General features: G+C 27.8%; 2 protein-coding genes across 8 annotated transcripts; both read right to left on the bottom strand.

The window, feature by feature from the left end:
* Positions 1 to 73: 73 nt before the first annotated feature.
* LOC143430408 (protein phosphatase 1B) lies at positions 74 to 10,933 on the bottom strand. Of its 7 annotated transcripts, none has more exons than XM_076906681.1 (6): positions 10,761 to 10,933; positions 9,265 to 10,190; positions 8,786 to 8,903; positions 6,310 to 6,421; positions 5,924 to 5,978; positions 74 to 468 (listed from the first exon to the last, which is right to left on the bottom strand). In XM_076906681.1, the coding sequence occupies exons 2-6, from the start codon at positions 10,075 to 10,077 to the stop codon at positions 451 to 453; spliced, it is 1,116 nt and encodes a 371-aa protein (XP_076762796.1). In that variant the 5' UTR covers positions 10,078 to 10,190; positions 10,761 to 10,933; the 3' UTR covers positions 74 to 450. The 7 variants fall into 7 exon arrangements, with proteins under 7 accessions (XP_076762796.1, XP_076762797.1, XP_076762792.1 ...); XM_076906682.1 differs by lacking the exon at positions 74 to 468 and adding an exon at positions 1,012 to 1,032; XM_076906677.1 differs by lacking the exon at positions 74 to 468 and adding an exon at positions 2,073 to 2,307 and having other exon boundaries at positions 10,734 to 10,933.
* A 1,193-nt stretch (positions 10,934 to 12,126) lies between these two features.
* Trprs (Tryptophanyl-tRNA synthetase) lies at positions 12,127 to 13,920 on the bottom strand. The gene is made up of 3 exons (XM_076906383.1): positions 13,654 to 13,920; positions 12,516 to 13,453; positions 12,127 to 12,452 (listed from the first exon to the last, which is right to left on the bottom strand). Exons 1-3 carry the CDS (start codon positions 13,778 to 13,780, stop codon positions 12,285 to 12,287), a joined length of 1,233 nt encoding a protein of 410 aa, XP_076762498.1. The 5' UTR covers positions 13,781 to 13,920; the 3' UTR covers positions 12,127 to 12,284.
* Between the last annotated feature and the right edge of the window lie 1,763 nt (positions 13,921 to 15,683).

Here is a 15,683-nt window from a genome sequence, read left to right as displayed (position 1 = left end):
ACTAATTATATATATATATATAAAATATGTAATATAGGGTTTCAAATTAAATGATAAAATAATATCAATAAAATATAGTTGATAAATATTTATTGTATAGAAGGATAATAATATACAATATGAACTATATGTTCAAAATAAAAACCTAAAGTATATTGCTATAGAGAACTTGATCAAATTTTTTTTTAATCTTTACTTAAAAATTAAAATGCTCTTTGTACAATAAATTTTGTAATTGAATTTCTGTATTACAATGCAATACAACTCCCATTGATTGTGTAACCAAAAATGAAATATGCTTGTAACATCATTCGAATACCATTCCACAGTCTCTTCATGTAGTTCACTCGTCAGTAGTTCTTGTTGCTTGGTATCTCACTTTCATGACTTTTGGATTCGCCAGTTTATTGTATACCACACATGTATCAAATTGTATACATATTGTATACACTAACTGGCTTGAGAATTCTGTAAGCATATCATCATATAGTATTTTAATTTTTATATACATATATTTTTAGACATAAAACTTATAATATATATATATAAAAGATACTTATTGTTAATAAGAACAAAAAAAAAGAAAAAGAAAATCATTCTTCCTAGTATTCTTCTAAAAGAAAATAGAACACTATTTATTTTACACTGTTATTTTTAAAAATGTAAGATTACAAACATATTAATCTTACAGTAAACAATTTTTAAGCATTGCATATCCTAAAAATATTTATTTTTGTGTGATATTTTCTATGTAATAATATTTTAACAGTAAGATAATGGGAAACTATATATCAATGGCATAGGTAAAAATTATAAGTTCCATTACATACTTACATAGTGATATACATTAAACATAAACAAAGTTGATTATATATCTTGAAGTATTTAAAAGTGGGATATAAATAATGAAGTAAATTGTGTTAAAGAATATTTTTATCTCTTTTGAATTTTTTATATTTCAAACTTACTTTAAAATGTAGCAAATAAAACATAATTCTATACGCTTCCTTTTGATAAGTTCCAGATTTATGCCTGAAATATTGTTTTACATTTATCCTTATTTTTGTAATTGTTTAAACAATATTAAAAATTGTTCACTCCATCTTATTTAAATTTTGGAAGGTATTACATATTTACCAAAAACAACACGTTAACTTTTTTAAATTATATGGAAGAGAGAAAACATATGTTGGAAACAATTAAAAAACTTGAAAAAAATTGTAGCTACTACTTCTAAATGTAAAATTACTCATTATTAGCTTTCATTGTGACACAAAATTCAAAATGATTAAAAAGTAGCCCTCAAAATACAATTTAGGATAACAATACTGTTTGGAATAGTGGATTTCTCAATGCATTCCAGTGTGTGCTGTATATAAATTTTTCAAACAATACTTGTTTGCATTAGAGAAAGCAATCTAAAATATATGTAGTAGCAAATTAAAGTTAGAAATAAATGAGAAAGAAAAGAGAAAAATTAAAGATACTGAAAGCTGCAAAAAGCAAACAACAGAAGAGCATGTTAATTATTTCAATAAGAATTAAAATAAGAAATTTCATAAGATAATAAAAATACAAATTCACGAAATACCACACACTTATTTATCAAAATAACAATTGTACTCATTGAATATATGTTTAATTTTTTATATATATGTAGACGCATGTAACTGTATATATCATTAAATAAATATTATTGTAATGGTATAATATACAAGGTAATTTTGTTAAAGCAATAACTGAATTAATATAAATTGGATAACGACAGTTAAGGTCTTAATACACTTGCAGTCAAAATGGGTAATTTTACGCTAGCATGTCACCAAGCATGTCACATTCTAATATTATTTTGTGATGCATTAAGTACTACACTGAAAAAATTAAGAAGATGTATTATTAGTAGAGAGAAATGAGGAAAGGATCGCCTTTATTTACATACACATAATATATATATATATATGCGAATGATAAGAGCATTTTCACCCTTTTAGAAAAGAAAACAAAAATTATACAAGATTTAAAAACTTTATATTTTCAAGTATATACTATTAATTTACACAAACATTTGCAGATAATTGGAGTTAGTGTACAGAAAGCAAATATTATTTTCGATGTATTAACATGTTTTTAGATATATACGATAGAAAGAGTAACATCTTTTATATATAATTGTATCTTTTTGTCTTGCAAGATAAATTATGCAGTATGTATAATTGCTTCGAAATATTAACAGCAGTTATTGAGATCATTATTTGGAGACTTCAATATGGATTGCAGGAAAGGAGTTGAATATTGTTGAAATGTAATCTGAAGAACAAAAGAATGGAACTTGAAAGGATTATGCAGCAACAATAAAACTTTATAAAGTTTTTTAAGAAATTACTTTTCTATTCATTTGAAATCTAAAAGTCAAATGTGAAGCAATAAGCAAAAAATATATAAAGAAAAACATACACAATCATTTGAAAAGAAAACACAATTTAAATACACATTGCTGAAATTTTGCTTCCGTTTATTTTGCACACTATATAATGTTTAAAAGAAAAATGCTGATTTTTCAAAGCAAATATTGTGGATATTATTATGTCATCGTAAAAATTATTATGCAAGCACATTCCACAAAATTGTTCCAAAATAAAATTCAAGAAACACACAAAAGAAAACAAAAATTATAATAAGTATATACAAACGAAAAAGAAACAAAGAATTGCTACTTTTTTAATTTTATAAATATGTATGTATTTCCTATCATTTCTATTAACTAATAGTTCTATCCTGTACCACACTAGTACCTACATTATTTTAAGTACAGACAATACAAAATAAATTTATCATTTAACAACAATTAAGTAATATTTAGCATTGTAGTCTAAATTTTATTAGTTCACAAAATCAATAGGAATTATACCTAAAATTAAAAATACAGAATAGAACTATAAGTATAAGAAGAGCAATAGAAACTCATATCAAAAATGCACTTTGGATTTATTTTCACGACCATTGTTACTATTACCACGAGTATAATTATTGTTATTTTTGTTATTACTAATATTCAAATATATATCCAACAAAAGATTGATAGTAAACTTCTAATTGCATGTACCAAGATAAAACAGTTTACCTTTCACTTAAAAGTACACAGGTATTAAGATAATAAAGTTTTAGCGCGTTTGAATTTTTAATATAATTATAAACACATTTTAGCGGTATCAATATATAATAGCTAATGTGTGATAGTTTAATTAGATATTATTTAACTATTTTGCAATCGATTGGAATTATTTGTTATTCGGGTGGAACAGATTTACGTATTTCCAATGTATGTATTTCTAATAATTTATCATAAATTTATTATGACAAATTATCGTTTCCGGGAATATAAAATAAGATCTGACCAAAAATTATAAACGACCTAGGATATCAGTAAAATATGTTACTACCTTTATACACTCCATACCCCCCTCATTATTAGTAAAAATAGAGGACATCACTCTATGCAAGGGATTTGTTATTTATTTTCATATACTACTTTAAAACGATAATAGACTGTTAATTTTAGTTAATTTCAGAACTTTTTTTAACCAGGAACGGTAATATATATATATATAAGTATATATATATATATATATATACTTTGGTATATGTATGCTAGATTTTATATTTGAGGATGGCCTTGACACATAGTTTCCATGTTACGCAACATTTTTGGAGTTACAAAATTAATCACATAACAAGACAAGAGAATAAATATAGTTACCTGATATACATATATACGTAGTTTCATTAACTATTTAAGTCTCTGTTCACAAATGTACTCAATTTCTTCAGAAATCAATAATGTACTATTTCTGTTAAGAAGTTTTAAGTACTATACTTACTTGTTCTTCATTATGTTTATATGATGAATACTGAAACCTGTATCTTAGTGATTTTTATGCTTCTTTTTTAGTTACAAGTTGTATATTTAGTAATGATTTCTCTTAATTATGTTACTTTTATTTATTTACAGAGTTTCAAACGTGATGAAATTTATTAAATCAAAATAATTTTATCCCAAAATCAATTATCCAAATCATCTAAACATAAGTAACATATCAAGTACAATTTGTCAGCTTAAGAAACTAAAATCAAGGCCTCCTTATTACTAAATTCCTACTGCTTGATTTTAAAAATGATCAGAATAAAATATTGATACAGCTTCCTGGACACAATTTTTATGTATATACATAGTATTGATTATTTCTAAAGCTAAGTGATCAGTTTTTCTACTCTTCTAGCGCGTGACAAAAATTTGATACTTCTCGAAGTATAATAAACAGTTATATAAATATACTTAAAAGTTATAACGGAAGAGCATGAAAAACTGACCTATGAAGTAATTGTTCTGAGCGCAAGTTCTCTAGAGCTACAAAAATATATAATCGTTTATAGTAATATTATGCATTTTTTATCAACATAGCAAGAGGATATGATATAAATATTCTACCAAGCATTAATTTAATTGGAAAACTAGATTTGTGAAGGACCCAATCAGAAGTCTCCCCAAACAGATTTTCCGAATACCTGTTACAAACTGTATTGATAGAATGACTCCAAATTAATTATAAAATCTGTTACAAGAGACTGGTTTGCAAATAATTGTGAATTTAACTCTATGTTCAAAAAAAATCTGGAACTAATCTAATATCAAACTGCAATCAACATATTTAGAAGGAATTTAGAACCACAAAATGTTTTTAAATTCTAAATGAAAATTATGATTTAAAAATATTGACAAGTTCTTTTATTTTGAAAATTTGATACAAATCGAATAGAGAATATGTAAATTTAATTACTATATAATATTTCAAATAAATAATTTATGTAATTTTAGTGTAAAATTTATTATGAACATTATTAGTATTTCACATTATCTAGTTTCTCATAGAATATAAGTATATTTGCACACGTTCTCGGTAGAATACTTTTAAATCCTCTGCTTATAACTGCAATATAAACATTTTTCATTCCTTGGATGAAGAATTTATAAAATCCAACAATAGATAGTGATAATTATGAAAACCACCAATGCTAATATTGATTAGAATTAGCTGTAAGATGTACTTCTGAGTTCATACCTTGTTATATTTTAAATCATGTAGTGTAATACATCAAGAAATACTTCTCAATGTATAAATATTGTAGAATGTCAACATTTTTGTTAATTTCACTTATAATCCATATCTTTTTGGAAAAAAGAGTGATATTATAAAATAAACTTTTTTACCTACTCATATTATTAATTACTTTTATGTTATTCGAATTGTAATCTAAATGTATTAACTGATAAGAGAAACATACTTTTGTAATAACAACTATCAAAAGTTATGAAACTGATAATCATACACTTTTTACATACTTGTATGGTATCTTACCAAATCACGATAGTATACATTTTGTTTAATTTTTTTTTTTAAATAAATAATTTCAAAAGCAAAATTAATATGTCTTTATAATTAGACATATACAAAATAATTTTTAAATTCAAGAAATGAATCGTGTACTTATGTTTTTAAATGGGTGAATGTATAATAGTTCACGATTTTTAAGTGTAGTTTTTTAAACTCTAATTTATTTTTACCAACAATAATGCACTGCAAAAATGTAAGTATCTGCGTACGTTTTTTTTTTTTTTTGTAGCAGCAGATTTGTAGTTTAGGTAAGATTTACTTCATAATATACCAGTGTACTTCTCTTGCAAGTTTAAAATTAATCTCTTTTTTACATCAGAAGAGATCAATAAAATAAAGGTAATTTCCGATATCATCTGCATCCGTTATATGATTATGGAACAATGTCTAATGATTATAGTTGTACATTTGATGCAGTATACAAAAAAGTCAAAGGTTAGTTATATCGAAGGGAAATCGTATCCAAGACTTACACTATCCGCTCGGCTAGGGCATACATCTCGAAACACTTGTTCAATGAAAAGTTGTCTAAAAAGAGAAAAATGAATACAAATTAGAGAGATTTTAATTAATAAATGATAGCATAGACAGGAAAACAACAAGAGTCCATCATTAGTAGATTTCGCTAATGTCTTATTACAGCTTTAGCAATTTATTAGAACTTCTACTGTTTCCCTCTTGATGCTTCAAATATTAAAAAAATAACAAATATTAGAGTTGATGTAACAAAATTTTGGAGCTAAGTGTAACATTAAATTCTTTCTAATTTCAAAGACACCAAATATAATTTAATACATAATTTACTAACTGCAACAATTTATGTTGAGATAAGAATTTTACAATTTTTTCTTATACATACTTAGCTGCAAGTCCAGCACCAGGGGGAAGATTAGGAAACTCTTGGTCCACAAGAAGTTGTAGTAGCTTCAAAAAATCGAATTCATTTTTGTCCTCTTGTTCAGCAACTATTTCTGTGAATAAAAGAAAAAAAAGATGATTGTTGGATTCATTAATTACAATGGCTTGTGCTTTAAACAAACATATCTTATAAACATTTGAGACTTGATTACAAATACTCAAGCGCTTTGTGCATATACTATCATATTTGTGCAGCAAACATTTGATTAATATTGTTTAACAAATCAAATATATTTTACAATATCCATGATACATGTTTCCAAAAATTCAAATAGTTTGTATCTTTTTAATTGTTTTATAATGCAAAAAGATAAATGCATAACAAAGTAACTACAAATACATGCATCTACTTAGGACTGGAATAATTAGTGCTTTTGTACATTTCTTATGGAAATCCTGGAAACAGTGTCCGGTCTTAAGTAGATACATTGCTATTAATGTTTATTTTATAAATAAGTAAGCGCTTTTAACTATCTTGTTAAATACATCCACCATTGGAATTGTATAATCTTATATAATACACGTACATATATATACACATAGATATATATGTTGCAATGTTCCTCCATAAGAAATGCATTATTAATAGAAATATAAAAACATAGTAGATAAAATATTTCTAAACTTTCATAAGGAAATATTTACCTACCTGTGATACCACTTAAATATATTTAAAAAAGAGGAACAAACAACTTTGAATAAAAATTTTACTTACAAAAAAGTTTCAAAGAATACCAACTCCAAGGGTGGAATGCATTTTTAAGTAAAAATAATGATTGGTGTTAAAAGAGTTTAATCAACGGAGAAATCATTAGTACAATTTAACAGCAGAGAGAAAACTAACATTATATATGTATATATAAACAGCTACCAACATTTATAATTTTGCTATTTGTTTATGTAAGAAACGCAGTTGTCAATACTCTAACATAATACTGTAAGAAACTTCATATACTAATAGCACAATATGGATATTATATTCAAACAATATACACAGTATGTGCCTTAATAATACTTTTCAATAAATGTTAAAATGGAAGCTATATTAAGTCTGTTTTGGATTTACAAATATTATCAACATTTCGAATTTACAAAAATCATTCCACTAATTTATTCTATAGAAATTTTTATAATTTTAACAACTGTTACTTTTTTTTATATATGTATAAATATTCTGTGTGTGCGTGTGTACATGTGAGAGAGAGAGAGAGAGAGAGAGAGAGAGAGAGAGAGAGAGAGAGAGAGAGAGAGAGAGAGAGAGAGAGAGAGAGAGAGAGAGAGAGAGAGAGAGAGAGAGAGAGAGAGAGAGAGAGAGAGAGAGAGAGAGAGAGAGAGAGAGAGAGAGAGAGAGAGAGGCTACACTATAATGAATTCAATGACATATGTCAACATCTGAATATTAAGAAAATTAAAATTGACATTAGATGGAAAGTATGAAATGTATATTTCAAATATCTATTATTTCTATATTGTGGATAAAAATAAGTAAAAGCTGAAAATAATTTTTGTAAAAATAAATTTCAACTTTTTACTTCAATAATACTTATTGCTCTGTTGTAGAAGTCTTTTATATATTGCACAAATATGATTAACCATAAATTGGATTATCAATAATTAAAATTTTATTACACAGACACATATATTACTTTGGTGGTATTGCATATACTTTATACCGTTATTTATGTGCTGTATTTTTTAAATAAACACTTTATCTATTAAACGGTACTTGGTAATTGTAATTGTGAAATAGAGAAAGAATATTATAGCTAATTGCTTTAAGTCATAAATTGTACAGTAGGAAAATACATCCATTGGATAAGAATAAACATTTAACATTTCTTAATGGAAATATATATATATATATATATGTATATATTTATATACACACATACCTCTCTTAAGAAAATTAGAGAGATACAAGGGAAAATATGTGGCATTTACTAGAAAAATATTTTTACCAATAAACGGTATATATATGTAATAAATAATTGATCCATGTAAAGTATCATTATACTATAAAAAATAATTAATTATTGGTCAAAAAGATAAAAATTTTGAGAGCGCATATTTATATTTAGATAATGACACTTACAGAAACTTTGTTTATATTTTATGAACTATGTATGTATTTTTTATGTATTTAACGAGATATATATATATATATTTCTATGTTTTTCAAGAAAAACATGAATCAATATTTGAGTACCAAATTTGATTTTTGTACTTGTAAATATTATATTATTATAATGATTGTATATTTGAATTGTACTAAAGTATCATTATTAAATAATGATATTAAGGGTTACTCTCCATTTGAGAGTTACTAGAATGTCAAGTGCGCGTATGATATTGCGATTTTGCATTAATGCAACAGCAAAGAGAATATAATTGATTTGAATATGAAAATGTTAATGAACCTTTAATTCTCCTTTCAATAGCCATTTCGAGCTCTGCTTCTTTTTTCTGTGCTTCTGGATTTGGTTTTGGAGCAGCAGGGAACGTTACCAAAACTATACTCATATTATCTCTGCTACCCTGTAATAAAAACATTATTTATAACAAAATAAATTTTTAAAGTTGCATTAAAAATAAAAAAAAATCTAATTAGTATTTCATGTATATTTGACTTTACAAATATGTGAAAAGTATTAATGAAACAGATTTTACATTTTTTACAAAGTAGTGATAGAAAATAAAGATATAAGATGAGCAAAAATAGAATATTACCTAAAGCTTGAAATTTAACAACACATATAACAATTAAATAATTTCTAATGTTTAATATCACCGAATACATATATTTAAAATTAAAATTGTTTGCAATTTTAAACATCAACACACTTTTAGTGGTAAGAAGCTCATCGTAAAATACATAAAAGGCTTTAGACATCGTTACCTTATATAGACAGGTGTCTATAACCTGGTTCGTAACTGCTTCTAGATCATCTGTAAGCAGCAGCCTTGAATGTATAAAATTACATAGATCTTCGTTGTTCATTACATCCCAAATACCATCACATGCTAAAACTAGAAATTCATCGTGTTCATCGTCTCTATCTCGTACAAATATTTCTGGTTCTGGAGACACTAACTGTTCACAAGGGCCTCGATCTTTCAAATTTTTGTACTCATAATCTCCCAATGCTCGAGACACGGCCAAAGCTCCATTAACTCTTTGAATCATTACACTACCGCCAGCATTTTGAATTCTCTCTTTTTCAGCAGGTAAGACAGGTTTATGATCTCGCGTTGAGAAGACTGGATCTCCTGCTCGACAAAGTACTGCCCGAGAATCACCACAGTTGGCGATATATATGTTTCTGGGGGATATAAATGCACAAACAGCTGTAGAACCAGACTTTTCTGTACCAGAACTCATTTCTGGTAATTCTCGCATTTCATCATCAAGTCGAAGGAAGCCAGAATGAATTCCTTTAGCAACATCCTCCGCTTTGAACTCTTCTGTTTGCATTATACATTCCAACAAGTGTTCCGCGCTATGCGCAGAAACTAATGCACCTGCGTGACCATCGAATACTGCGAAATAACTCCAATCTGAGAGACCACCTTTTAAACCGGTTATTGCTCTGTGAGCATCTTCCATCTCCATTCTCCAACCTTGCATGCTGGCAACACCATAACGTAGTCCATTGCCAGCACCATGTTCATTGTATTTATCTGTTTTCGGAGTATCCAAAAGTGCCCCCATAGTATTTGTTTATCAATTGCTGTATCAGCTCGATTAATTTGCTTTACTTTTTAGATATTATTTGATCAGCATCTTTTAACCGATCAATCAAATGACACTTTTTCGAGTTTTACCTAGAAATTACAAGAACGGAAAAAATAGAAGGGTTTTTACATTTCATATAGAGCATGATATTAAATACGATGACATTGTTTCAAGACATAAATTTAAATCAACTGCAAAATGAAACAATATCACATTTAAGTTGTACATGTCTGCGTGTATATAGTATAGTATTACTTAGAGAATTTTCTCCTTGATTATCGTTTTATAAAACGAGTTTGTATGATGAAACAGTACCGTGTTGCAGTTATAATATCAATTTAAACGTGGGACAAAGATAATTAAAACATAACATTGCTTCAATATCGTCGAGTCGTAACGAACGTGAAAATCTCGATACACAAATATTTCAAACGAAACACGGGACCGTTTATGTAAATAGAATCATTCGAATTACATGCAATTACATTCACTATATAATAATGACAGTAGCTTCTTCAATGTTGTAAATTAATTGAATACAGAAATGGAAAATCTCACAAGCGTAAGCTATATTAGATTCTAATGAGAAACTATTTGGCAGTGCCAAATTTCGCGACTAAAATAGTTTATACCTCAGTCTGCATGTTCACAAAACTTACGTAGGGAGATCGTGACCAAATATCATCGTTACTTCGTGAAAGTATATATGTGTAGAGCGTGGTATTGCTAATAGACTTGTTTCATATCACTATCACCATGTTCTTTTGCTAGGCTCAACACACAGAACCAACGAAATCGACTTGCATGAATGACGGATATACACTAGGCAATTTTCTGCGCATGCGTCGGTTATTAATAGCATGCTTCGTGGCGTCACGATCCACCAATCGGAAGCCTACGATTTCCGCTCAAGCCTGGGCAATCATATAGGATCCTGAAGTAAAATTAACTCGCGCGCGATACTGGAATTAACTCTCACTAACAAGTATATAAACAAAAACATCAAGTTTTTGTCGATGATAAATTCTACTGTCACTGATTACCATGTTTATCAATACCGCTACAGTCAGCAAACGCAGTTTATTTGAATTTCGAAATTTTGCAAGTAAGTTAGTTCTTGGTACATGCTTTAATCAATTCTCACTAATTCCATTACAACGACGAAAAGTTTACGCATTATAATAATATATTTTGTAATAATATTATTTTTATTCTATCAGTACACGGTGTATTAAATATTTTATACTTTACGCGAGACCTAAAAATACTTAGTTCTTATTCTGTTCTGGCTAGTTCTTCTTTTTCAAATAAGTGCGTTCTAATGAATATTTTTACATAATCATTGCTTTCGTACCGACTATCTATTTGAATTTCACTGATACTCTTGTTATTTGCAAACAATATATTAGTTACTATGTGCGTAAAATGTAACTATACGACCATATACTTCGCTAATAAAAATGGCGGGCAATAGACGCGTTTCAATCTACTATTTTATTATTTAAAATTCATATAGATATATAATTAAAGAATCAAATAATGCATATTTCGTTGCTTTAGTAATTATATATTTTGATAGTCTCCTTTTTAAACATTTTTATGCACTTACAAATGTATGTTTAAAAACATTATGTTACAAATATACATGTATATGTAATAATTTAGAAACTGTAAGAGCATAACTTTCTTGGTAAATATAAATTTATTTTAATTATTAATTTTATCGAAATAATACTTTTATAATGTAATCCGTGGTTATTTAATTCTGGATTTATTTCTTATATATTCTTTCAATATTTTTAACATCACATGCACACATATGCACATACATACATATAATGTAAAAAAATTAATTATTTAATATACAATATATATAAAAATGTAACATAAATTGTATCCGTAGTGTTGATAAATAATACATTATTCATTATTTCTTAATAAATATGTATATTACATTATTTATAATAATAATTTCTATTTTATACAAAAATAGTGAGGATCATAAATTCAAATACAATAGCTGTATTTTTATAAAAGCAATTTAATTTATCACCATCACAGACTAAAAAATAAATTTTTTAAAGAAACAATTACTCGTGTTGCTAAAATAAATAAAGTTAAATAAACTGATGAAAATGGACTTCTTGTATGTCTTATATGCATAATAAGTAATTTGTGTCTAACTATTTTGCTTTTGTTATAAAACCAAGATCCCTAGGAACCATGTATTGTCTAACTATCTCATCTGTTAATTTACTTCTAGCCTCTTGATGTTTAGCAACTAACGGTTGCAAAACATCAATTAATTCTTTTTTAAGTTCTCCTGTTAAAATTTCTCCACTTGTATAGCCCTGAAAAATTTATACACACAATTAATAATTATATTTGTATATTTTTATTTGTATTAAGCTTACCTTTTTAAGTTGTTCTAATTTCTTATCATCCTCTAGGAAGAATCGTAACCATTGATATGCTATATCAATATCACAATTGCCTCCTAATTGCCTATGCTCTTCGATATTAGCTTGTCCCCCTGAGAATGCATGTTTGTTAACTTTATTTTTGATTTGCTTAGCAGTATCTGTTAAAAATATCGCAGTATTGTTATTACTAGCAGACATTTTTGTTTTAGAGCCCTGTAAGGCAGGGAAGAATACAGAATGTAGTAGAGCAGGTTTCGGATAGCCAATTTTCGGCGCGACATCTCTTGTCATTCTAAAATAGGGATCTTGATCTATAGCACACGGTATTAAACAATGAACTTTTGCGTTCTTAAATATGAAGGGAAAGGTTCCAGAAACTGCTGGAGCAGCTTGGGTAGGCGGAAATGAAATTTTTCCAATAGGATCGCTGTCTCCGAATCCAAAAATACCTTTCACCTGATTAAACGTAACGCTCCTTTGTATTCTGATCATATTTTGGTAAAATGCTGGGTTAGTTCCTATATGCTCTAGATTAGAAAAGATAAATGTATTCTCCACGTTAAATCCAAGGGCAATAATATCTTTGGCATTATTGTAGGCCAGTTTAATTGCATCTTCTATTTTTATATTTTTCCATATTGCTTTTTCATCATCGGTCAGTTGTATGATTAATGGAACATGAAATACATCTTGCAACCATTTACAAAACATAAATGGTATTAAATGTCCTAAGTGCATAGAATCTGAACTAGGCCCTCTGCCTGTATAAAGGTAAAAAGGCTTTCCTTGTTCGTAAAGGTTTAAGATGGTGTGCATGTCTCGATGAGAAAAAAATATTCCTCTCCTCAGAAAGTGATGTGGTTTATGTCCTGTGATTTTCTCAAACCTCGCCAGTAGTTCTTCATCGATTTTCGAACTTCCAAATCGTTCTGTAATAAAAAAGGAAAATCTGTAGAAGTAAATTTACTGAATAATATATATCCAAACATGTATGTAACACTACAAAGAGAGAATGCATAGGATTTATAATTGGTGCAATTAAGATGCATAAAACAGCAAAAATCTGGTTTTATGTGATAAAAATATGTTTGAAAATTTTTTAATGAAAAATACTTTTTGCATAACTCACTAATAAGTTTGTCATAGTCAATTCCAGACTCGTTCTTAGTTGCAACATCCCAGGGTGTTACAATATCCTCGTCATCCGTTTTTCCATTTAACGTTAGTGTATCAATTTTTACTTCCTCTGCTGTCATTTCGTTTTATTGTTATATCCTTTTCGATTTTTCAGTACGATCGAGCAGAGATTTCCACGATAAAAATGTGTCATATGCTATGCAAGCTCGGCTTCAAATCCAATCAGGTTATGTAGCTCCTTAATCGCCACACGGTATGTTTCCTGCGCACGCATTTGCACTTTCAGGTATGAAATTTTATTAACTATATTTTTTATAATTAAATCTTGATGAGATCATGAGTTATTATATTTATTAATTTAGTAATTTTCATTAGCATTAATTTATGCGTTGATAGTAATTGCTTTTATAATGTTTGAATAATCTGTCAAATTGTCTATCAAAATAGTGTTTAAGCACTTTTAATTAATTGAAATACTAGCGTCATCTTGCGGCGATGAAGCCACTTTTATCATTATTTTATTGCAATGAAAATTATTTACATATATTATTATAATTTTATAATAAATTTTATAAAGAATATTTCAGATCTTTTTCGAGATAGTATCATTATTTTAATGAATAAGATTATAAGATAAATTATATTTAAATCTCTGATAGTATAACCCGACAACACAACTTTGTTACAGTAAGAGCACTGTGATGTTATTTGCGCCGCATGACATCACTTCTATAGCCATCTACGTCTGCACTCGTCGATGGTTGTGATAGCACGTGGTAACATCACGATCTGGGGCACCAGCGTATCACATAGTGCAGCATATACGGTGCAGCACCATAGTACCACTAGTGTACCACCCCTGTTATACATTCATTCATGAATTTTTTTAACCAGTGCCGTAGAATGATATATGTTAACGGGGAAACTGTTTTCGTACAAATTGAAATTGTCAGATTTCAGCAGATATATTTTTTTAAATCGTCATAAAATGATATATAATATGATGATATACAATAGAGGTTCAAGAGCTCTTTTCCTATTTAAATTGCACACTAGGTAGTAAATATATGTTATGTGGTGCAAGTGACATCACAGTGCTCTTACTGTGACAAAGTTGTGTTGTTGGGATGTATACTTTAGTCTTATTGTAATTTATTATATATTTTAGTAGTTTTACTGTAATTTATTGTATATTTTCTGCTTTACAGGTAAGAGAGATAGAGAGATACTATAAGAAAGAGTTAGACAGATATGATTGGGTCTTGCCAATAGAGTCGATTCAATAGGGTCAGAAAGGCAATAGATGTGTAATATACGTATATTGATTTTGTATCAATGGCTATTGTTTTATTTTGCATGTAAATGTACCTTAAACTATTTAGTTGCATCCATAAAAAGAGAAAATATTATATTATTACTATTCATATTATATAAAACATAAGTTTTATTGTATATTTAATTAGTTTTATTTTAATTTATTGTAGATTTTAGTTACTAGTTAGTGTAATTTCTTGTATATTTTATTGTATAGTTTTATTGTAATTTATTGTACATTTTATTAGTTTTATTGCAATTTCTTATATATTTCAGCAGTTTTATTGTAAATTCTTGTATATTTCAATAGATTTATCGTAATTTCTTGTGTATTTCAGTAGTTTTATTGTAATTTGTTCTATATTTCCCGCTTTAGAGGTAAGAGAGAGAGAAAGATATATAAGAAAGCTATAAGAAAGAGTAAGACAGATAATATCGACCTTTCTCTCGAACCACTGGCGCCATCTCTGCGAAAAGTGCTCAAACTGGTCGCTCAGCATTATCGACAGCGAAGTAAACCACTGAAGTACTACTAACGCCATCTCTTGGAAGGGCGCTGAAGCTGGGTCGGTAATTAGTTTCAGTACTGTTCGCAGAGATGGCGCTAGTAGTTCTTGAGTAGTTCACTTCGCTGTCGATAATGCTGAGCGACCAGTTTGAGCACTTTTCACAGAGATGGCGCCAGAGGTTCTCGAGTAGGGTCGGTAA

This window comes from Xylocopa sonorina, chromosome 13 (assembly GCF_050948175.1).
Source record: "Xylocopa sonorina isolate GNS202 chromosome 13, iyXylSono1_principal, whole genome shotgun sequence".
NCBI classification, from domain to species: domain Eukaryota; kingdom Metazoa; phylum Arthropoda; class Insecta; order Hymenoptera; family Apidae; genus Xylocopa; species Xylocopa sonorina.
The sequence above is the reverse complement of the archived record's forward strand: the minus strand, read 5'-3'. Positions and strand labels throughout refer to the sequence as shown.